General features: G+C 38.3%; 1 protein-coding gene across 3 annotated transcripts; it reads left to right on the top strand.

Annotated features, from left to right (window-relative positions):
* The first annotated feature begins 7,905 nt into the window (after positions 1 to 7,905).
* Positions 7,906 to 20,970, top strand: LOC311072400 (uncharacterized protein). Of its 3 annotated transcripts, XM_084097386.1 has the most exons (11): positions 7,906 to 8,075; positions 8,751 to 8,866; positions 9,671 to 9,739; positions 9,851 to 9,931; positions 11,204 to 11,257; positions 12,071 to 12,139; positions 12,251 to 12,331; positions 13,984 to 14,037; positions 15,811 to 15,909; positions 18,356 to 18,399; positions 18,492 to 20,969. In XM_084097386.1, the coding sequence occupies exons 2-9, from the start codon at positions 8,831 to 8,833 to the stop codon at positions 15,823 to 15,825; spliced, it is 459 nt and encodes a 152-aa protein (XP_083953512.1). In that variant the 5' UTR covers positions 7,906 to 8,075; positions 8,751 to 8,830; the 3' UTR covers positions 15,826 to 15,909; positions 18,356 to 18,399; positions 18,492 to 20,969. The 3 variants fall into 3 exon arrangements, with proteins under 3 accessions (XP_083953512.1, XP_083953511.1, XP_083953513.1); XM_084097385.1 differs by lacking the exon at positions 7,906 to 8,075 and having other exon boundaries at positions 8,082 to 8,866; XM_084097387.1 differs by lacking the exons at positions 7,906 to 8,075; positions 11,204 to 11,257 and having other exon boundaries at positions 8,082 to 8,866; positions 18,492 to 20,970.
* Positions 20,971 to 25,623: the final 4,653 nt, after the last annotated feature.

The following is a 25,623-nucleotide window of genomic DNA, read 5'->3' as shown; positions in this document are numbered from 1 at the left end:
GCTAGCTTTGAAAGCATGAGATCCCACCCTCCGTTCAGAGCGTTTTCAAAGCCACACCTCCATCAAAATAAATTAACTCACACAGCAGATTCTCCAAATAGTCACGAGAAACGGCGTTAAACTACCTCATGTCTCAAAGCACATAACATTACAATAATAATGAACATAAACAACTTAAAAGGCACTGACCTGTGCCACCTGACTGCTGCAGATTCATTTCAGCATTGATAGTGTTGACATTGAAACGTATCAATTCGAGTCACGAACCACTCTGAGTATAACGTCACTGGTTTCCATCTTTTCCTAATTACAGTAGTTATGGCATGAATGCAGCATAAGCTCATTGTTTTGGTTCAAGAGGAACTGTAAAAAGTGGCTGTTGTTTCGTTTGTGGCGCTCGGTGACTGACGTCTGTCTAACTCTGCATAGCATGAAACGCGCGGATGACGTGTGATGTCTGCGTGAGCATGGCGCGGAGTTATGGAAGTACTACCTGTTGACAGGCGGGTAGGACATCGTATCATTGCATTCAGACATTTTATGGTCCTACACGTTCCACAGATGATATATATACATATAAATACATTAAGACCACTTAACTTAGTGATTGCTATCAGGATCAGATACTTTCAACCAGCATATCATTGATGTTTTCATTTTAAACATTCCTTCGAGAGAAAGTTTTCTATAAGTTTTATAACTAATTTTTATATCACTCCTACAAGCTCTTCACAAATGTATGTTTTGATGCAGGACTTTAATTAGTACATTTGTCTTGGGCCATTAGGCAAATACCCAGAACTCCCAAGCAATTGCATAGTGACACCTAGCAACCACCTAAAACACCTTAGCAACTAACCATAGACAATCTAAAAAAAACAAACACTAAATCATGGCTTTTTGCAGGAACACCAGTTTATTGATCCAATTTGATTGAAAATTGTTTTAGCCATTTTGTTTTAATTTCATCTTAATTTCTATAATAATAAAATAACTCAAGGAGCATATGCTAATGTTATATGACAATGTTTATGCATTATAAGAAAAAAAGTGATGACATCATAATAGTGGCTAATTTGCGTATTATTCTGACGCTAGACAGTGAGAAGATATAATGAGGCTTGAGATGCCCCAAATTCTGAGTTCATTAATGCACTAAAAGTGTAGAGATTTGAGTGCATTTCTCAGAGTGCGCTTATGCTGCTCCTGCTGACGCACACACTGATACAACAGCTGCGGACTGACAGATCAGAATATTTCAAACTCAACTCTCACACACTTAAAAAAAAACTACAGACCGCAATGACAACAGTGCTAAAAGCATCTTTTCCCAAAACTGGAGCAGTCCGCATCGAGCTTTCAGTCGATGCAACATTTCTGAACCTCATCCACGGAGCAAGCGTACATGGTTAAATTCAGCACCGTGTGCATAAACCCTATTCGGACGGGATTAACTTTACAAGGGTAGATGGAGTAATGTAATTTTACCACAGGACGTCTGTAATATTAATGGCCAATTCGCACGGGATAAGATATCTCAGTAAAACTAGCAGAAGTGGGATGGGTAACTCGATTTGCGCATTGCCGTCACACTCCTGTCGTCATGTGCGTATTACATTGCTTCCTGATATCACGTGTGCAAACACATATAACTTATATTTATACAGTATATATAAAACAATTATCTCCGGTCGAAAGATGTAGCCTATTAATTAACTTCAGATTGGATTGTGTTGGTAATAGGCACTTACAGTACCTAACGCTAAAAGATGTTTCGTGCCTCTAACAAGTGCTTTTGATCTTCTTTCTGAACTAAATGGTGTGTGGAACACACTTGAGTTTTGCCACAGACTCGTCCCAGCGTCTAGAGCGCAACTGAATGCTTTTTCAAGTGTCTCCATGCTTGAAAAACTGCGGAAAACTACTTTTAAACACAAAATGACGAAATATTTACGTACATATTTACAGTGGGTCTATTCGCACGGGATTAGTATTACCTGAGGTCATTTTTCCGGACCTTTTTACTGAAGGTAAAAGTCGCCGTAATCTTTACTGACATTGTCCGTAATGATTACTGAGATGGCACATTCGGGCGGGACTAAAATCACAGAGAAGCTCTGGTAATTATTACTTTACCCCACCTCTCCATGTTAAACTAGTCCCGTCCCAAGTGCAGATGATTCAAAACCTCTAACCCTAAATATGAAGCAACGACCTAGCAACTGCATAGCAACATACTAACAATCATTCAGAATACCCTATAAACTAAATGGCAACACAGTAACAATTACTAAGAACACCCTAGCAACTACATAGAAACACATTAACACCCACTCAGAACTCCATTGCAACTCCAAGTACAACCACTTAAAACACAACTGCACTTAGAACACCCCAGCAACTGCATAGCAACACACTTACAACCAGTGTTGGGGAAAGTTAGTTTGAAATGTAATGCATTACAATATTGTATTACTCCCTTTAAAAATAACTAATTGCGTTACTTAGTAACTTCTTTTAGAAAAGTAATGCGTTACAATATTGTGTTACTTCCTTTAAAATTAACTAATTACGTTACTTAGTAACTTTTTTAGAAAAGTAATGTGTTACGTTACTTTTGCATTACTTTTTCCCCACCTGGGCTGGGCACTAAAACGTTATATTTTGGGCAAATGTAAAGACCCTTTCACACCAAAAGTGAAATAATAAGCCTAAGGCTGAAGGAAATGCAAATTCATGCATGTACAGTAGAGGGCGCAGCTCAAACAAGCCTTTCAGCTTCTGCTATTCTAGATAACGGAAGAATAGGATGCAGGAGAAAAAAGTTTAACACTTACTTTACCAATAAAAACAAAAATCTAGTCATTTTTGCTTATGGTTTAACTGATTCATCGAAGGTCAGAAGCAAGTGCATTGGTCAATAAAGTGAGATTAAAGTTTTACTCAACATATTTAGTTACTGGAGGTTTGCATAGTATTTTGATTTTGCATTTCACTGATTTTATTCATTTTGAGGAATATTGAATCTTTTTTGTGCAAGTGAGATGAGTAAATGCATGCTCACATTAAGTCAAGAACTACAACAACCATCATGTTTACACACAACGCGTCTGCACTTCGATTTGTCTCAACATGGGGACAAGAGAGCTATCAGTCAATAAATGGAAAAAGAAAGTAGCTTCCGTTACTTATTTGAAAAAGAAACTTAGATATTTTGTTGTAAATTTTAAAAGTAATGCGTTACTTTACTAGTTACTTGAAAAAGTATTCAGATTACGTAACTCAAGTTACTTGTAATGAGTTACCCCCAACACTTACAACCACTTAGAACACCCCAGAAACAGCATAGCAACATGCTAACAATCATTAAGAATAACCACATGGCAACACAGTAGCAATTACTAAAAACATCCATAGCAACTGCACAGAAACACATTTACAACTCAAAACACCGACCAACAGCATAGCAACACACTAACAACCACTCAGAACACCCCAGCAACCGCACCGCAGCAGAACACCCTATAGGGACCACATAGCTACACATTTAAAACTACTCAAAACTCTGACCAATGGCATAGCAACACTCTAACAACCATAAGAAACACCCCAGCAACTGCACCGCAGCAGAACACCCTATCAGGACCACATAGCAATACATTTACAACTACTCAAAACACCCAGACCAACTGCACAGCAACACACTAACAACCACTCGGAACACCCCAGCAACCGCACCGCAGCATAACACCCTAGAGACTGCATAGCAACACATTTACAACTACTCAAAAGTGGTTCTAAGTGTTTTACATGTAAGTGGTTGCTAGGCAGTTACTATAGATTTATAGGTTTTTCTAGACGGTTCTAAGTGGTTGCTAGGCAGTTACTATGGGGTTTTAAGTGTTTCTAAAATCTTCCAATGGGTTACTGTGGTTGCTATGAGTTCTAAGTGTTTCTAAGGTGTTCTAAGTGGTTTCTATGCAGTTACAATTGAGTTCTAAGTGTTTCTAATGAGTTCTAAGGGGTTACTAGGCAGTTACTGTGTAGTTCTAGGTGTTCTACATGGTTTCTAGGCAGTTACTATGGAGTTATAAGTGTTTCTAAGGTGTTCACCATTAAAAAATACTTGTTAAATCTAATGTTTCAAAGATCTCATTCTGTTGATTGTTGGAGTGATGGATCTTGGAAGAGTTCGGTGAGCAGATGTCCACTCTTGGCTTCGTTCATGGAAGAAACAGATGCCCTAGAACTCGAATCACCTTGAGAAAGACCACACTTCCCCTCCTTCACCCTCCAGCCCACACAAGACTCAGAGCTCTAATGGTGTGTGTGTGGCTTAGCGGGGCAGCGCTAACAGCTATAGCTAATTGCCTGACCTAATTATAGCTGTGACAAAAGGTGTCCAACGGGAAAAAAGAATTCTGCCTATCTAGAGACGATACGAATCCCGATAGAAAAAAAACGACATGTATCACATCATTAAAGTGCTAAATCAAAAAAATTAAATCAAAATAGAAAGTTACATTATGAAAGAGATGCATGTTTATAAGAAGTGCATAGCATTACTACAGTCTACATGAAATTAAGTATTGATACTGAAATCTGAGTGGTTGTTAGTGTGTTGCTATGCAGTTTGTAGAGTGTTTTGAGAGGTTGGTTGGTAGTGTTGCTATAGAGTTGCTAGGGTGTTTTGAGTGGTTGTTTATGTGCTTCTATACAGTTGCTGGGGTGTTCTGAATGGTTGTTAGTGTGTTGCTATGAGGTTGCTATGTTGTTCTGAGTGGATGTTTATGTGCTGTTATGCGGTTGCTATGGTGTTCATGAGTGGTTGTTAATGTGTCGCTATGTGATCACTAGGGTGTTTTGAGTGGTTGTTAGTGTGTTGCTATGCAGTCCCTATTGTGTTCTGCTGAGGTCTGGTTGCTGGGGTGTTCCGAGTAGTTGTTAGTGTGTTGCTATGCAGTCCCTATTGTGTTCTGCTGAGGTCTGGTTGCTGGGGTGTTCCGAGTAGTTGTTAGTGTGTTGCTATGCAGTTGGTCTGTGTTTTGAGTAGTTGTAAATGTGTTGCTTTGCAGTCCCAAGGGTGTTCTGCTGCGGTGCGGTTCCTGGGGTGTTCTGAGTGGTTGTTAGTGTATTGCTATGCAGTTGGTCGGGTGTTTTGAGTAGTTGAAAATGTTACTATGCAATCTCTAGGGTGTTCTGCTGCGGTACGGTTGCAGGGATGTTTGGAGTGGTTGTTAGTGTGTTGCTATTCAGTTGGTTGGGTGTTTTAGTTTTAAATGTTATGCGGCCCCTATAGAGTGTTCTTCTGCGGTGCAGTTGCTGGGGTGTTCTGAGTGGTTGTTAGGGTGTTGCTATGCAGTTGGCCTGTGTTTTGAGTAGCTGTGAGTGTGTTGCTATGTGGTCCCTATGGTGTTCTGCTGAGGTGTGGTTGCTGGGGTGTTCAGAGAGGTTGTTAGTGTGTTGCTATGCAGTTGGTCGGGTGTTCTGAGTAGTTGAAAATGTTGCTATGCGGTCTCTATGGTGTTCTGCTGCGGTGCGGTTCCTGGGGTGTTCTGAGTAATTGTTAGTTTGTTGTGATGCAGTTGGTTGGGTGTTTTAGGTAGTTGTAAATAGGGTTGCCCCCTAATAGTCGACTAACCATTAGTTGACTAGAAGAGGCTTAGTCGACCAAGATTTGATTAGTCGGTTAGTCGCAGAAAAAAAAACAGAATAATGAACAACAAATATAGTCAGATATTTCTAATGACAGTACTGTATGAGTTGTATTAGCTTAATTTGATAGTTAATTAAAGATACAATATGTAATATTTTTTCGGCGCTAGGGGTCGCTAACCTCTTACAATTATGGGACTTGCTGTCATATTGATGGATCTAATAATGTTTATGGATGAGTGAAAACATTCATGTTTTTTAACATGAATGTGGTGTGAAGCAGGGCGTGATTGCATTTCATTCTACCAAACTACACACAAGTGTTGAATTAATACTCACACGGGTCAGTTTATTTGACGAATTAAACTTGTGAGGTAACGCAGCGCTGTTTCACTTGGTCTACACTATCACACTAAACTGCACTTGAGTGTGTTGAAATTTGCAATGTTATTCTATGTGTTAGTTTGTTTGCTATATGATTAACATTAGAATAACATTTCATCATGTTGAGCTATATAACATTGATTAGTTTTGTTATTAGATGTATTTTTGTAATTAGATGTACATTTGCTCACCTGTCTAATAAAGAGCGGCGTCTCTGTCAAGTCCAAGTTAGTCGTGGACGTGAAGCTCTCGACATCTCGAAAACCTCACGCTGATATTGATCCTCGTTTTAGTTCTCCTTTTGTCCCAATGTCTGCTTGCTATGGTCCATAATGTTTGAACGAAACAACAATAGCGTGAGCGTGTCGCTAGACGTAACGCACTACGCAGTTGTCCACGTCTGTCGCCATGGTTACTATGGCAGTACAAGTGGAAACCAGGGATAACGCGGATATTACGTCACTGACAGGCGATAAGTGAACAGGGACGGCCATTTTTTAACATTGTGAATTTCTCTGAATTTACACATTCTTGGAAACATTTAGGATAATGGAAGTACACAATTGAAAGAGATATATAACACTGTGCAAGTGGTTTTTGGATATTTTGATACAAAATTCTTACATGTTGTACCTTTAATTCGATTTTGTAGTCCAATTTTACATGCTAGATATAGAATGCAGCATGGAAGTTAGCAGTGAGCAAACTAACATATGTGATGGAATATGCATACATAAATAAATGAATACATTATTAATGCATTCATTCCACTATAAAAATGTAAATAATAAGTAAATAATAAAATAAATAAATCAGAAAAACTGCAATTTTTAAATGCAACTTACAAATTGATTTTTTAATCTAAAAAAAAAAAGATAAAATGAGGGGGGAGGGTTTTTTAGAAAAAATTGGAAGAAAAAAAAACTAAAATTAAGAACAAATTAAATATCAAAGTGATTTAATTTAGAAAAATATAGATTTTTCCCAGTTCCTTTCATGGGAAACATGGGAAAAACCAATGCACTCTGAACAACACTTTTTCTTAGACATAGCATGGGAAGTGATAAATTAAAGGTAACAGAAAAACTGACAGTATTGTTAATGGCAATCTGTGTGAGATCTGATCTGATATGCTGTATCTGTAAATCTGTGACTGATCCGTTCCTGCAGGTACAGTAAAATGATCTATATCGTGTCTGTTTTTATGACCTTCACTATGTCCCTAATAAAGATTAAAGATAGATTACTCTAGAGCTGAGGAGAACAGTGTGACCTTGTGCCAAGCAAAAGAGTGTGTGTGTGTGTGTGTGTGTGTGTGTGTGTGTGTGTGTTTGTTTTTGTGGTTTACGAGGACTTTTGACCTGAATACGCACCAGCACTATGGGGACATTTGGGTTTATGAGGACAGAGGCCATGTCCTCATAAATCCGACAGCGTAGATGTCATTTACTACATCCCAGAAGCTCCCTCTCAAAGTTTGGCGCCATGTCCTTACATACCACAAAAACCTGAAATTTTACCATACACAGTGTATCCCTGATTTCGAGAGTGCGCTCCTGTAGCCAGGTCCTGGTATTACACCCGCGTCATCAAAAATTTGCATCTTTCACACAAGTGTATTATTTGGGGCCTGTGATTGGTCAGATCGGTACCGGTAGGCGGGAAATCGCGAAAACAAGATGGCGCCAATGGGCGGAGCTTCAATCAGCTTTAGTGATTGGTCAGATCGGTACCGGTAGGCGGGAGATCGCGAAAACAAGATGGCGCCAGTGGGCGGAGCTTCAATCAGCTTTAAAATGTGTAGCAACTTAATGCAAAATACTAATTAAGTATTTTTGCCTGTAATTTATTAATTGTGCATTAAATATATGATAAATAAATAAGTAAATAAAATCCCGTTTATATTATGATAAGTACAACGTAATCAGAGCAGAGGTGTAGTCATTCGTCGTCACGTCATTTCCTGTTTGGACTGGACAAACTCTGCACCTGAGAAGACATCTGTGGACCTGATGAAGGCAACTGTTATCCAAAATGTAAGTTATAATGTTGTTTAATTGCTTCTCTAATAGCATGTGGGTCCGGTTGGCTTGTTTGTGCATGTTCTGTATGCTCTTCGCTGCTCGTTTTACAGTTAGAAAGCAGCTAGCGCGTGATGCTAACGGTGCTAGCGGACCTATAAGTTAGTGATTCTGTTTACAGACTGACATGAGGGAATCAGCGATGCTTGTCATTTTAAACTCGTTTTCGATTGCACTATATTTGTAACTGCTACCTTTTCTGATCGCATAAAATAGTCTAGCCATCATAATAACGCGTTGTCATGACTACAGTATGTGAAGGGGAGGCTATTTCACCCAGTACAGTATCCTGATATGCTACTCTTAATATTACTACAGTTCTGCTTGCTTTAAATACATTAAGACACAATTATGTGCTCTTATTACTCCTGACTATAATAAAATATACTCTGAATATTATTAGAACTGTCAGTCTGTCAATTATTGCTTATAATTGATCAATTGTGAATAAAATTTATGAATGGTTATTATCAGTGAACATATTCCTTAAATATCATATAATAAAGTATTAAAATAACTTGAATGCTGTTTACCATAATTGATCAATTTATTTAAAACAAGCTTTTTGAATAATATGTCAAATGAAATGCAATGTTCATGATTAATGAGAGTCTTTTTCTATGCGCGCAGACACATGGGATGATGGCTGAAGTGAGTCAGTGAAGGAGAAGATCAAGATCTGAAGGAGGACATGCCGTTTACAGACACAGATGAGCTCCAGGGCAGATTCAGCAATCATTATAAAGGTGAGTTCAGGGTTTCCATGCATAAGCAGTGCCATGCGACCAGTGTTCCTCAGAAACAGATTATTTGCCACAGTTATCAGTCACTGAATTATGATTGTGTGTGTAAGAAGTGAGTCACGATCACTTACTGTACATCTAGCACAGGCACAATGTCTCGTATCACTCTCTTACATACACACACTTGAACTCAGTGCCGTCCAAATGTATCTAGTTACCAGTGTCCCAGTAAAACTAGTGTCCTCATAGACCAGGATTCTGTTAAACTTACACAACACACTCAGTCAAAGTCAAACGTCAGGCTCATGTTCTTATGATGTCCTTATGATGTCCTTATAAAACTAGTGTCCTCATAGACCAGGATTCTGTCAAACTTACACAACACACTGAGATTCTTCAGTCAAGTCAAACATCAGGAACATGGTCTTATAATGATGTCCTCATAAAACGGTGTCCTCATAAAACAGGTGTAAAGCTACACACAACCTGACACACTGTAATGAAAACACATGTAATGTGATGCATAAAAGCCGTGAACATTACCTTGTGGTAGCATTTAAATATTGAAATATTGATTTGAAAACGTTAACTATTTTGTAATCTTGTATATTATCTCAAATCAGTATTTCATGTGCAAATATTTATTGTTAGGTAGCTGTGTATCAGGACCCTTATTATCCTGTCAGTTTATTTTGTATTAATTACTGACTGACTGTACATTATCCCTTATATATTCCATTTATAATGCTTTTTTAAACTCTTAAGGTGAAGTGTTTCTGTATGTAACTCTTAATTTCATGTTTTCAGATGAGCCATAAGAGCCAGTGGTCATCAGGCAGAGACGGTTGTGCTGCTCTGACTGTGGGACTAGACAAGGTAAGCGAGAGTTGTGCTGGAAGAGAACGAGCAAACGAAGCAGAGACATCTGTGAGATCTAGTGTTCACTCATTTACACCACTGTTTCATGTCTAATGTTATGTTTTATAGACTCTCAGTGAGGTTGAACCCTCCACTCTCGAAATGAAGAGTCCGTCCCCGTCCCAGTCAGAAGTCAGAGATGTACAGAAGGTATTGTTTTGTTTTTTGTTTTTGGAAATCAAATTAGGGATACAGCGATATGAACATTTGGGCCGATAACTGATCATTTTTTATATTCGAAAGCCGATATCTGATATATTAGCCGATGAATCTAAATCCAAAATTTGATGTACTTTGAAAGCCTGATTACAAAAACGAAATGCACAACATTTAAAGCCAATGTCCCAAACACTTCAACATAAATCAAACATATACAGTACAGTGGCCTAATGTAAGATTTCTTAACTTTTAAAATTAATTTTACATTCATATTTCCAACTTTCTTTATAAAAAAATGACAACACTTTACAAAAAGGTTTCATCTTGTTAGTATTAGTTAACATGAACTAACAATGAATGAACAATACTTCTTACTTAACGTTAATCTCAACATTTTCCAAGACATTTTAGGATCCAGTGTTGAATCTGTTAATTTAATGCACTGTGAACGAACATGAACTCGCATATTTTATTAACTCACATTAACAAAAGTTTTTCAATATGAAAAGCAATTTCACCAAATGACTTGAATAGCTCTATTTGGAAATAATTAATCATTCTAGAATGATTGGTGTGATTTTGTAGGGGTTTGCATCTGCATAGAAAATAATAAATTGCAAGCAGAGATAAAAAAAAAAAATTAGCAAAGATGTGAAATAAACAATGCCTCATATGTTCCAGGTAAGTCTAACAGCATTTAGGTACAGAACTTGAGTAATCAACTGTAAAATAACACGGCAGAGTCTTCACATAGCCTGACTTCACAGAGGCCTATACTGCAATGTCACTACCACAGATGGGTATGCATGATAAAGCAATACATTGTGCAGCCCTACAAGTTAATGTTCATGGCTTTATTGCATCACATTACATGCATGTTCATTACAGTGTGTCAAGTGTGTGTGTGTCTTACACCTGTTTTATGAGGACACCGTTTTATGAGGACATCATGAGAGCAATGTCCTGATGTTTAACTTGACTGGAGAATCTCAGTGTGTTGTGTAAGTTTGACAGAATCCTGGTCTATGAGGACACTAGTTTTACCGGGACACACATATGGAATATTAGGATCGATACTGATAATCCATAATTCACAGCTCATTGTGGCTAATACCAATAGCGAAAACTATTTGTGCTTGTCAGATTAAATATAATCATTGAAGAAGTTGGTAAAAAATAGCAACCTCTGTTTGGCTTTCAATAAGTGATACTAAAATTAGTATTTATTTGTCTTTTTTATATATTTTTACTACTTTTTTTCAGATGATAACTCTGAAGAATCAGATGAAACCTGAACAAGATACAGCAACTCTAAAGGTATCCAATAAGTTAATGTAATAACTGAGTTATTCCTTAAAGACACGACCAGTGTTCCTCAGAAACAGATTATTTGCCACAGTTATCAGTCACTGAATTATGATTGTGTGTGTAAGAAGTGAGTCACGATCACTTACTGTACATCTAGCACAGGCACAATGTCTCGTATCACTCTCTTACATACACACACTTGAACTCAGTGCCGTCCAAATGTATCTAGTTACCAGTGTCCCAGTAAAACTAGTGTCCTCATAGACCAGGATTCTGTTAAACTTACACAACACACTCAGTCAAAGTCAAACGTCAGGCTCATGTTCTTATGATGTCCTTATGATGTCCTTATAAAACTAGTGTCCTCATAGACCAGGATTCTGTTAAACTTACACAACACACTGAGATTCTTCAGTCAAGTCAAACATCAGGAACATGGTCTTATAATGATGTCCTCATAAAACGGTGTCCTCATAAAACAGGTGTAAAGCTACACACAACCTGACACACTGTAATGAAAACACATGTGATGTGATGCATAAAAGCTGTGAACATTACCTTGTGGTAGCATTTAAATATTGAAATATTGATTTGAAAACTTTAACTATTTTGTAATCTTGTATATTATCTCAAATCAGTATTTCATGTGCAAATATTTATTGATAGGTAGCTGTGTATCAGGACCCTTATTATCCTGTCAGTTTATTTTGTATTAATTACTGACTGACTGTACATTATCCCTTATATATTCCATTTATAATGCTTTTTTAAACTCTTAAGGTGAAGTGTTTCTGTATGTAACTCTTAATTTCATGTTTTCAGATGAGCCATAAGAGCCAGTGGTCATCAGGCAGAGACGGTTGTGCTGCTCTGACTGTGGGACTAGACAAGGTAAGCGAGAGTTGTGCTGGAAGAGAACGAGCAAACGAAGCAGAGACATCTGTGAGATCTAGTGTTCACTCATTTACACCAGTGTTTCATGTCTAATGTTATGTTTTATAGACTCTCAGTGAGGTTGAACCCTCCACTCTCGAAATGAAGAGTCCGTCCCCGTCCCAGTCAGAAGTCAGAGATGTACAGAAGGTATTGTTTTGTTTTTGTTTTTGGAAATCAAATGAGGGATACAGCGATATGAACATTTGGGCCGATTTCGATAACTGATCATTCTTTATATTCGAAAGCCGATATCTGATATATTATCCAAGATTTGATGTACTTTGAAAGCCTGATTACAAAAACGAAATGCACATCATTTAAAGCCAATGTCCCAAACACTTCAACATAAATCAAACATATACAGTACAGTGGCCTAGTTTGAACCAGTGTAAGGTTTCTTAGCTTCTAAAATTTTACATTCATATTTCCAACTTTTCCAAAAAAATGGCAATACTTTATAAAAAGGTTTCATCTTGTTAGTATTAGTTAACATGAACTAACAATGAATGAACAATACTTCTTACTTAACGTTAATCTCAACATTTTCCAAGACATTTTAGGATCCAGTGTTGTATCTGTTAATTTAATGCACTGTGAACGAACATGAACTCGCATATTTTATTAACTCACATTAACAAAAGTTTTTCTCTCTGTTAGTTCATGTTAATGCAATAACATATGTATTGTGAAGTTTTACCAAAACATCTATTGCCTTAATAATAATAATAATAATAAATCAAATGAAATTTGATTCAAGTTATTAGACAACTTTAAACTTAAAATGAAATGGCCTAAAGAGCTGAAGGAACACCCCTAAACTGAGGCTTTGTTAGATGGTTTTAGCTCAACGGAACACAACCTATATATAGATAAATTAGATATTTATACAAAATAAACACAATATTACAACTTATACTTGCACAAAATCATGCACAGATTAACTTGAGCCATTATTAATAGTAATAGTTTCAAAGTGAAACTCCTGTTGTGGATGCGCTCCTCCCAGGACAACACGCTGAAACACAGCAACTAAACCCAAAGAATTCACGACGTTTTTAATGCACGACGTTTTGTTTGCTCATTATAGTGTTATGTATATATGACAGTCCCAATCATAATTAATGTTCTGCTGACCACCGGTAGGCCTACAGTGAAGTGTTTACTGCAGCACTCATTAACTCAGCCAAATGCATCCTATATGAGATAAATCAGATATATATCACAAAAATAAAAAAAATATTACAACTTACAATTCCACAAGCGAACTCTCCCTGTAACAATGCACTGATTTCACAGATTTGTGATTCAAACATTTCAAAACCATCATGGTGAACCGCGCACATCTGTAGCTGAAGGAAGTAATCCATTTTTTATTAGTGTTAATATAGCGACCTAATTTTCTCATCGGATTGACAACGATAACATTAATAATGAGCATTTATTTTCATGCATCCCTGATTGGTTATGACCATATATTTATAGGGTTTTAATCTTTATACTTGATTACAACTTATGTCACAGTGTTTTAAATCTTAAGTCACTATTCATGTCATTAATTTGATCAGTATTAATACTGAGTGGTTTGAAATGTCCCATCATACCTGAATTAGTTTGGCGTCATCAGCCTTCTTTTGCTCAAGTATATCATTGATAGTGTGAAATTGTTTTAATTTTATGTTTTATGACAGTGATCAGTCAGTGTTAATGGAGTCAAGTATCTGTGCTGCTTCATTTGGAGAATCTCTGAATCCTTTGTCTCTAATATATGTTTATTTTTTCTTTCTTTACCTTGCTTTCAGGTGAGCCCTGAGAAGGAACAATCATCATTGGAGGATCAAGACTGTGTTGAGAAGGTAATAAAAAGAGCATTGCATCATTTTAGGAAATGCTAGTCTAGTAAGAACTTTTTCACATCATCTTTGGGGCTGTTTTACACCTGGTCATTTCATTGTCAAAACAATTCCATTTACACTTGGCCACATATGTGTCTTCACAAAACGGACATAAATCCGATCTTCAATTCCCGCGCTATATCAGATTTAACGGTGTTCACGTCATCGAAAGCTTTCACTATGAGCAGCATTTTTTGTATCATCAGCTAATTTTAAGATCAATAGGAGAGAGAGTAGTAGCCTGACTACGTCAGACTTCGTACTTCCGCTCAATTTCATTTCGCTTCTGTACTCAGTCTGAGACAGCTTCAAGAGCTTTCTGTTTTACACCGGTCTGAAAACAGCCGGCCAATCAACGAACAGAGGGCGGGCTGAGAGCCGTGACGTAGACGCTGATTGTACCGTGGATGCGTAGATTTACTTCACATAATCTGCAAAAGTCGTTCACAGCCACTCCGGTATTTCGCTCGATGGTTTTGTTTTCGCATCATACATGCGTTTACAGTGGAAGTTAGATGCGGCTGAGCATGCGCATAACACACGCCATAACCAAACGTTATGTGATCGGCTTACGGGTAATGATTTTAAACTTCAGACAAGCGCCCCCCCGCGAGAGAGAAAACACTTCTCTATTATGCCATTCCAGACTCTGTCTACGAAGCAAAGTGAAGTAGCAGAGTCTGGTATTACCAGGCTAAGAGAGTAGCATCAGCACTGGTAAAATCATTTATTCTCACTACTTTTAATGAAGATGACTGTGTGTTGAGCATCTGCGACTTACTTTAATTTATTTTTAGTTTGTATTTTGCGCATCAGCATGCTGAAGAGATCCTCAGCTACTCATCTGCAGTGATGCCTGTTGCAGAAGCACTGTCATATCTCACTATAACGTGTCATATAGCCTAAAATACGCTCTCACTTGTTTATTATTTGGCATTTTTGGGAGGAGTAAAATTCATAGTGTTACCATTAATTACCTTTAGTGACCCACCACAATCTAATCTGTCCCTCCACAGTTTGAACCAAAAGAACCAAAAATATTTTTACGCCTCATAATAACATAAATTGTCTTTGTGTTTTGCGCAATTGCTTTGGCAAAGCATCTCTCAAACATACTAAAATCAAAAGCACAATATGGCTTAATGCCCTTATCAAATCACAAAAGACGATAAGAAAGTAAGTCTGTAGTCTGTTGTGCTGCGTGTTTCGAACTGAAGAGCACACTTTGCTCACTCGATCAGCTCATGATCTGTCTTTTTCCATGCCTCGTTTCACAGGGAATGAATGCAGTGAACTCCATCTCTGCATGTGCCATAAGTTTAACATGCATTTGGGAACGCAACCAGCACCATTACTCTCTATTTTCACATTCGCATTATATCCACATTTTTTGTGGTAATACAATTTTGCAATAAGATGCATTTATAAACCTGTTTTCACTGAAACTGCAGGTTTCTGCCAGTATAACAGCTTAAGTGAAGACTTCAAGAAAGTATTATAACCTTTTATTGTAAAATAATATACTCATTATAAAATATAAATTTTTCATTTGCAGTATTAGTATATCACTGTCTAGGCGATAATTCTAATAATAGTGATCTTAGTGAAGTATTATAGTTGTTATTAATATGATTATTATTATTAAACGGTGCCATTTGTCATGTTTCATAAATGACTTCTGAAAACAGGTTAAACTGAAGATGTTCTTGTTTTAAATGTCTCTTTTTCTTTAAGATGAGATCAGAATGATGGACTCTGATGCCAGTGATCCTGATGAAAGCGGTTCTGAAGGTGATGTTCCTGCTGGAGCTGCAGGCATCTCCAGTAATGTTGGTATGTGTCAACTAATGCTGGGTACACACAAAAATATTTTTTACATCTTATAAGATTTTCAAAATGTGATAGACCACAAACACGAGGACAAAAAATCCTAGATTTAACCGTTTTGCTCCTATAGTGTGTGGTGTGCCATGATGTGAAAAGACCGTTAGGGTTGGGTATCGTTTAAATTTTAACGATTCCGATTCTGCTTATCGAATCCGGTTCTTAACGATTCTTGGTTTCGATTCTAATATTTATTGGAGAGAAAAAAGAGAGCAAATACTTTTTTCTACCTTTTATTCTTGTTACATTTAGGCTATTACCAGTAAAACTGTGACAATGCATCTTAATTTACAATATACCATATATATAACACTTTAAGGAAATATAGACTTGACTCGTATTAATTGTCTAATATATTTATTCATGATTTTCATTTTATCCAGAATTATGCGGCTCTAGTTGTGTACCTGAGTGTGAGAGACTGCTATTGCTGCTGCTAGTAGCTTTATCTGGTGTGTGGAAACCTGTGGTACTGCTGCTGAGAGATCGCACCGAATCAAATGCGCTGCATTCCTTCAAATTGACCCCGTGTTGCAGCAAATGTTTTATCATATTGGAGGTGCTTCCTCCCTTGCATGAAATGTCTTTCTTGCATGTGATACAATTCGCTGTATTTTCATCTTTTTTCGAAAAGCTTAACCAAACTTTTGAACGTCTGCTGCGCTCCGCCATCGTAAATATAACGTACAGCGCATGTGCGGCAGGCAGGTCCTGGCAGATCAATACAACTGTAAACAAATGCTCACTGCCATTCACCTCGCGCATGTGAGCATCACCAAAGTAAGGAATCGATAAGCGGAATCAAAGTGCGCACGTCGTATCGAATCCCCGGTTTTTGGCATTTTGGAACCGGTTCTAGATACCCAACCCTGAAGACCATGCAACCAGAGTCTCGACTGTTAACACTCTAGAGACCTCAGAATAAGCATGGCGGACGATATGCAGGAAGAAATTGCAATGATAGTGTTTGGAAAAGTTTTACACGACACGTTGTGTAAACATTTGTGCCACAAATCAACAAGCTGTCTCTTCTGTCCACATCAATTTCACTTTGTGCTGCGCCATGACTACGTTTGTTATGCTTCCGTCTTCCTTCATCTCGCTTTCTGATTGGATATTGTTTCCTTTCACGTGATAATCTCCAGAGCATGCGCGCGTTTGTCCTCGGGCTTTACCCCACATTTCAGGATTTCTGATCATGATTCTGATCTGATTCAACATGTTGAATATTTGCGATTCGCGATCAGGGCGACTCCGACGTTCTTCTGATCAGGTTCGGACACTCTTAACACACCTCACACCAAGGGAAAATCTGATAAGATAATCTATAACCATCAAGATAATCGGGACACAGCTAGGATTGTCAGAAGGGGGAAATCGGCCCAAAATCAGCCTGCTTATCTTTTGGTGTGTACCCAGCATAACAAGTTTGTGTTTATGAACATGTTTATTATTATTTTAAACCAATATATATTGTAGTGCAATTTTACGTTAGTATTTTCACCAAAGAAAAATGGTTTTAAGCCAGTTATATACACTGAACAAAATTATAGATCTAACTCAAAGTTCTAAGACTTTTTCTATGTACCCAAAAGGCCTATTTCTCTCAAATATTGTTCACAAATCTGTCTAAATCTGTGTTAGTGAGCACTTCTCCTACTTCACGGGCAACAGCAGGTGGACATGCCAATAATTGGCTGTCAGCATGCCAATTGCACGCTCCCTCAAAACTTGCGACATCTGTGGCATTGTGCTGTGTGATAAAACTGCACATTTTAAAGTGGCCTTTTATTGTGGCCAGCCTAAGGCACACCTGTGCAATAATCATGCTGTCTAATCAGCATCTTGATATGCCACACCTGTGAGGTGGATGGATTATCTCGACAAAGGAGAAGTGCTCACTAACACAGATTTAGACAGATTTGTGAACAATATTTGAGAGAAATAGGCCTTTTGTGTACATAGAAAAAGTCTCGGAACTTTTAGTTCAGCTCATGAAAAATGGGGGCAAAAACAAAAGCGTTTAGAATTTTGTTCATAGTGTATGTATATATATATATCATACTATAGTGTGTCAGTAGATATCAGATTACATTACTAAACATTTCTTTTGCCATTAATTGTAAAAATCAGTTATCAATAATCAGATATTATTATAAATAACAATTATTCTAGAACAAAATTAATGGAATCAGTACCAAAGTTTATCATGTTCATGTTGGTCAAAAACTTTAAAAAGGAGATGTTTAACACAACATTCCATCTCCAGAATAATGTTTTGAATGTCATTTGAAATGTAATTTTTAGATATCAGATGTATAACCAGTTTTAAGTTCTAGATGCAGGTTTGAGTTGCATCTGAGTTTCTGATCTGTCTATAACTTATTTCCTACAGGTGTTCAGAAGATGCCCATCGAGAAACCACTGAAGTTCCTCAAGGTACCTGAGGTTTAAATCAGAATATGACCACCATTGTAAGTACATGAGCTCTCATATAGTTAGTTTACTAAAGCATGTATTCTTCTGTACAGCGAATGAACGTGAGGCAGGAATTGAAAACCTTGTGGAAAGGATAAAAAGTGTGCTGGTCAAATGCTGAAGTTACAGCTGTAATTGAACATTTTAAGGCACATACACTCACCTAAAGGATTATTAGGAACACCATACTAATACTGTGTTTGACCCCCTTTCGCCTTCAGAACTGCCTTAATTCTACATGGCATTGATTCAACAAGGTGCTGAAAGCATTCTTTAGAAATGTTGGCCCATATTGATAGGATAGCATCTTGCAGTTGATGGAGATTTGTGGGATGCACATCCAGGGCACGAAGCTCCCGTTCCACCACATCCCAAAGATGCTCTATTGGGTTGAGATCTGGTGACTGTGGGGGCCATTTTAGTACAGTGAACTCATTGTCATGTTCAAGAAACCAATTTGAAATGATTCGAGCTTTGTGACATGGTGCATTATCCCAGAGTCCTGCACGGGTCTGATTTTGTAAATCCGCACCCGCCCGTACCCGCAGTGTTTCAAACCGCATCTGACCCGTTATCCGTTAACAGCACTAATTAAAATCCGCACTCGACCCGACCCGCTTAAAATAGAACCGACACCCGACCCGAACCCGAAATAAAATCAGTTTAGCCAATCACATTATAGACACAATTACAAAAATGTTATTGCCAGGTCATACAGAAGTTATAACGACAAGAATTAACACAAGGACAACTTCAGCCGAAGCTGTCAAAAGGCCGGTAACTTACATGAAGAAAACTCGAGTAGCCTATAACAGACGCGGCTACAACACTATAGGCTATCTGGCACGCAATATCGTTTAGCCTACATCTGACAATTTTGGATTCAAACACACCTTGCACACCACACATACTGAACAACAGTGTTAAATTTGAAAAATACTGTTCGATAGAACTGCTTTGTTACCACAGTTATCTGCGGCATTCCTCGGCGATGAAGTTCCATGGCTATCCAACACGAAACTGCATGCAATAAAGCCTTTCACAATGTTGTTTTCTTCAGATAACTCCAAATTTCTCCCACACACTGGACTTGACTTTTGATGACGTATTGTCAACAACTTTACAATCTCCACTAGCTATTCTTTTCTTCAACTCCTCAGCATCCATCTCGATGTCTGCAAGCAGATCGTGCGTGTGGTTATGAGGAATTTTTAAAAGTGAAAGTAGCCTAAGTAACGTTATAGATCCTGGGAGGGCGTGGCGCGTGGGCACAAATAAACTGATGTGTATTTCAAATTATTTTATCAACTTGAAATACAGGAATATTTTTGTAGATGTGTTCCTAAAAATATGCATATATTTTTACGTTTGCATGTGAGTGTTTTAAACCCGTGTTTAGACCCGTGTTTTCCCCGTGTCCGACCAGTTGGATATTTTTCACCCGCGGGTATCCGAACCTGTGCAGGACTCTACATTATCCTACTGGAAGTAGCCATCAGAGGATGGGTACATGGTGGTCATAAAGGGATGGACATGGTCAGAAACAATGCTCAGGTAGGCCGTGGCATTTAAACGATGCCCAATTGGCACTAAGGGGCCTAAAGTGTGCCAAGAAAACATCCCCCACACCATTACACCACCACCACCAGCCTGCACAGTGGTAACAAGGCATGATGGATCCATGTTCTCATTCTGTTTACGCCAAATTCTGACTCTACCATCTGAATGTCTCAACAGAAATCGAGACTCATCAGACCAGGCAAAATTTTTTCAGTCTTCAACTGTCCAATTTTGGTGAGCTCGTGCAAATTGTAGCCTCTTTTTCCTATTTGTAGTGGAGATGAGTGGTACCCGGTGGGGTCTTCTGCTGTTGTAGCCCAGAATTGTCTTTTTAGGTAAACCGTCCCTTGTAAGTTGGTTTCTCTACATGTTGCAGCATTTATTGCATGTTGAGTGAGTTCATTTTATACATTTCAAAGCCTGTTTAATGACATCTTTAAATTGTGCCTGTTTCCAAGGGCTGTTTTGTCAATATTTTCGAAGTTTTGAATGGTTCATCTGCTTGTCATTTTAATATGTCAAAACCGTAATGATACTGTATGCTTTCTGAAAGATCACACAGTTGTGCAAGTTTTATTGACCATGTTTTTAGGTTTGTGGATGTCACTTTCCCCTTAAAATGGCATGCCATGATTGTATTACATGGTAAAACTGACAAAACTCAATGTTTATGATGATATTATTGAAGTCATAATTAAAGCACTTCTAAAACACTTCTGTCCCTGTAATGTTGTTAGTTCTTTTGTGTATTGTATTGGAGATCCGGTACTCTTTAATCACCTTAGTCTTGGTAATACACTGTGTTGTCAGGTTTGTGTGTGTGTGTGGGTATGTACCATTAAACACACTCGTCCTTATAATGTTGGATTGTGCAGTTGTGTATTGTGTTTAAGGTCCAGTACTCTTAAATCACCTTAGTCTTGGTAATACACTGTGTTGTCAGGTTTGTGTGTGTGTGTGTGGTCATGTACCAGTAAAACACATTTGGTCCCTGTAATCCACTGAAATGACATATTTAGTGTATTGTAAAATGAGTGTCCTCATAATTAGGTCGGGCCCAAAAAATCACAATTATGTCATAGGCGGGAACATTTTAGGATGGGCGGGAATGTCCTTGTGTACCACCAAAATATCATATGGTCATATTTTCTGTTCTGTTGTGTGTATAGAACTTTTGAAGTGAGATTTGTGATCTGCAGACTAAAAAAAAATTTTTGATAGTTTTATCATCACTGTAGGGCATTGGGAAAGGGGTGTCCCCATATACCACCACCAAACTTGTTTGGGCATCAATGTCCTTCTATACCACAAAAACAAGTATGTGTGTGTGTGTGTGTGTGTGTGTGTGTGTGTGTGTGTGTGTGTGTGTGTGTGTGCGTGCATGTGTTTCTATGTGCACATTTTTACAGATTAAATAGCCATTTACGATAATTAAGATAAAAATAAAAAAATTCACAAGTACAAGGGAAAGTCATGCTAGCATGTAACACATGAATTTACAAGCATATGCATATAAACACACACATGCACACACGTGTGTGAATCTGGGCTAGTGCGGTGAATGTCTGCGCCTCTGAGGAGCAAACCTACATATCAACTCTTAAACTGCCATATTCTAAACACACACACACACACACACACACACACACACACAGCTCCTTATGATACTCCATACATGGTAGATAAATGAAGCAGAGAAAAAAAAGAGTATGCGACTCAGACAGAAAAGGACAAGAGAGAGAGAGATATAGAGAGAGAGAGAGAGAGAGAGAGAGAGAGAGAGAGAGAGAGAGAGAGAGAGAGAGAGAGAGAAATAGGGTGATTAGGTGTCTTCCTGAACTTCTAGAGAGGAGAATTCAGTCTGCCGTTAAAGTGGGGCACGTTACTAAACCAAGAGAGACACGCAAAAAACTCACAGTCCTCGATCAACCTCAAACACACACACTGTAGTTTAGTGTACAGATCCAGCATATAAAGAGATCCTCACAAAAATGCATAATGACATCATCAGTGTGCATTTTTATGAATAATTGCTTTAGAGTACAATTATTAGTTATAAACTCAACATCAAATACAAAATGACCCTAACTGACCCTTTCTTTAACAATCTACATTACATGGCTACGTATTATATTAATAATAATTATAATAATCTCGTTATTATGATCTTGCTTTAATTTAAATTTAAATTTTAAAGTGCAGAGTAGATCAATCACAACAGACTGGGCCATCTGACCAATCAGAGAAGAGTAGACCAATCACAACAGACTGAGCCATCTGACCAATCAGAGAAGAGTAGACCAATCACAACAGACTGAACCATCTGACCAATCAGAGAAGAGTGGACCAATCACAACTGACTGAGCCATCTGACCAATCAGAGCAGAGTAGACCAATCACAACAGACTGAGCCATTTGGCCAATCAGAGCAGAGTAGACCAATCACAACAGACTGAGCCATCTGACCAATCAGAGCTGAGTAGACTAATCACAACAGACTGCACCGTCTGACCAATCAGAGCAGAGTAGACCAATCACAACAGACTGGGCCATCTGACCAATCAGAGCAGAGTAGACCAATCACAACAGACTGAGCCATCTGACCAATCAGAGCAGAGTAGACCAATCACAACAGACCATCTGACAAATCAGAGAAGAGAAGAACAATCACAACTGACTGAGCCATCTGACCAATCAGAGAGGAGTAGACCAATCACAACTGACTGAGCCATCTGACCAATCAGAGAGGAGTAGACCAATCACAACAGACTGAGCCATCTGACCAATCAGAGAGGAGTAGACCAATCACAACAGACTGGACCATCTGACCAATCAGAGAAGAGTAGACCAATCACAACAGACTGGACCATCTGACCAATCAGAGCAGAGTAGACCAATCACAACAGACTGAACCATCTGACCAATCAGAGCAGAGTAGACCAATCACAACAGACTGAACCATCTGACCAATCAGAGCAGAGTAGACCAATCACAACAGACTGAACCATCTGACCAATCAGAGCAGAGTAGACCAATCACAACAGACTGAACCATCTGACCAATCAGAGCAGAGTAGACCAATCACAACTGACTGAGTCATCTGACCAATCAGAGAGGAGTAGACCAATCATAACTGACTGAGCCATTTGACCAATCAGAGAGGAGTAGACCAATCACAACTGACTGAGCCATCTGACCAATCAGAGATGAGTAGACCAATCACAACAGACTGGACCATCTGACCAATCAGAGAAGAGTAGACCAATCACAACAGACTGAACCATCTGACCAATCAGAGCAGAGTAGACCAATCACAACAGACTGGACCATCTGACCAATCAGAGAAGAGTAGACCAATCATAACTGACTGAGCCATCTGACCAATCAGAGAGGAGTAGACCAATCACAACTGACTGAGCCATCTGACCAATCAGAGCAGAGTAGACCAATCACAACAGACTGAACCATCTGACCAATCAGAGAGGAGTAGACCAATCACAACAGACTGGACCATCTGACCAATCAGAGAAGAGTAGACCAATCACAACAGACTGGACCATCTGACCAATCAGAGCAGAGTAGACCAATCACAACAGACTGAACCATCTGACCAATCAGAGCAGAGTAGACCAATCACAACAGACTGAACCATCTGACCAATCAGAGAGGAGTAGACCAATCACAACTGACTGAGCCATCTGACCAATCAGAGCAGAGTAGACCAATCACAACAGACTGAACCATCTGACCAATCAGAGAAGAGTAGACCAATCACAACTGACTGAGTCATCTGACCAATCAGAGAGGAGTAGACCAATCACAACAGACTGGACCATCTGACCAATCAGAGAAGAGTAGACCAATCACAACAGACTGGACCATCTGACCAATCAGAGCAGAGTAGACCAATCACAACAGACTGAACCATCTGACCAATCAGAGCAGAGTAGACCAATCACAACAGACTGAACCATCTGACCAATCAGAGCAGAGTAGACCAATCACAACAGACTGAACCATCTGACCAATCAGAGCAGAGTAGACCAATCACAACAGACTGAACCATCTGATCAATCAGAGCAGAGTAGACCAATCACAACTGACTGAGTCATCTGACCAATCAGAGAGGAGTAGACCAATCACAACTGACTGAGCCATCTGACCAATCAGAGCAGAGTAGAGCAATCACAACAGACTGGACCATCTGACCAATCAGAGCAGAGTAGACCAATCACAACAGACTGGACTATCTGACCAATCAGAGCAGAGTAGACCAATCATAACAGACTGAGCCATCTGACCAATCAGAGCAGAGTAGACCAATCACAACAGACTGAGCAGACTTGGGTTTTTTATTTTTATTTATTTTTTTTATCTTGGATGCATGCAAACCTATTTTAGGAGACATCCAAAACAAATTAGGGGAAAAACTATATATTAGTGTTTCAAATCATATATGTACAATTTTATCTGCTGAGAAAATGATTCCTGTAGGGTAAATTAACCCTAGCAGAGAAACAAAGTGCATAGTGCAAACAAATAAGCTAATGCAACAATTTCTTTATCTACAGGTAGATTATTCCACATATTGCTGAATTGATTCGAAATTATAACCAGTATGAGATATTTTTGGTCATGAACTTCTCTTGTGTTTTTCAACAAATCTATAAGAGACAAAAAATTAATTTGGCAAACTTAAAAATCAGTTTGGCAACTTTCTGAATGCATACAAACTATACTGACTGCATTTAGCCCTAAACTTCATGCAAAGAAAGAGGCCTAGCGCTAGTTTTATCAGTTGCACGTGCATAACACAATCTTCCACAAATATGATTTGATCATACACATCTAACCTAGAATAAAAATCTCTTCTGAAAAAAAAAGAATCTGCCAGCATTAGATGTTGTAGGAATGAACTGATTCAACATCACTGAACGAGACTCAAGTAGAGCTACTAAACACACCAAAGTTATTATCAGTAACTAAAACCATAAAAAACTAGTTGCTAAAGCAACATTTCTCATTTGTCTAGTTTAAGTTAGAGTACTAAAATTAAATAAAACCAAAACTTAATAAAAAACTATACAGACATAAAAAATGACAGAGACACAATAAAATTACTAAAACTTGAACTAAAATTAAAATGAAAACAGAATTAAAATATAATTTCAAATATTAGCGAACACTGTATTAGTATAAAGATTATAAAATAACCCCGCTAGAGAGTAATCTTGTGATTAACTGCACTGATTTATTTATTTCATTACCATCTACTTGATATTACTCCTCTATCTGTTCTTCTAGTGGGGATCTGACCAGTGGGTGTGTTTCATTATAAACTTTCTGTGTGTGTGTGTGTGAGAGATATATAATTTGGATGGCTGACATTGAGTTTCTCCTTTCATTTCTTTCTAATAAAGTTCAGAGAGTCTGTTTCTACTCTCTGCTCCACGGCTTTTGTGAACCCTTCACGTAATTAGAGAAGCAACCCATGCCAGTCGGCCCGCCGCCCCCAAGGGTCCCTCTCCAAGAGTCTGTCAGAGAACCAACACTTTGTTCTTATTAATGCAGTTCCTAGCCAACACTTACAACCAGAGAGAGAGAGAGAGAGAGAGAGATTTGCAT

The sequence above is a fragment of the Abramis brama genome (genome assembly GCF_963993115.1).
Source record: "Abramis brama genome assembly, chromosome: 1".
NCBI lineage: Eukaryota > Metazoa > Chordata > Actinopteri > Cypriniformes > Leuciscidae > Abramis > Abramis brama.
This window is presented reverse-complemented; position numbering and strand designations above follow the sequence as displayed.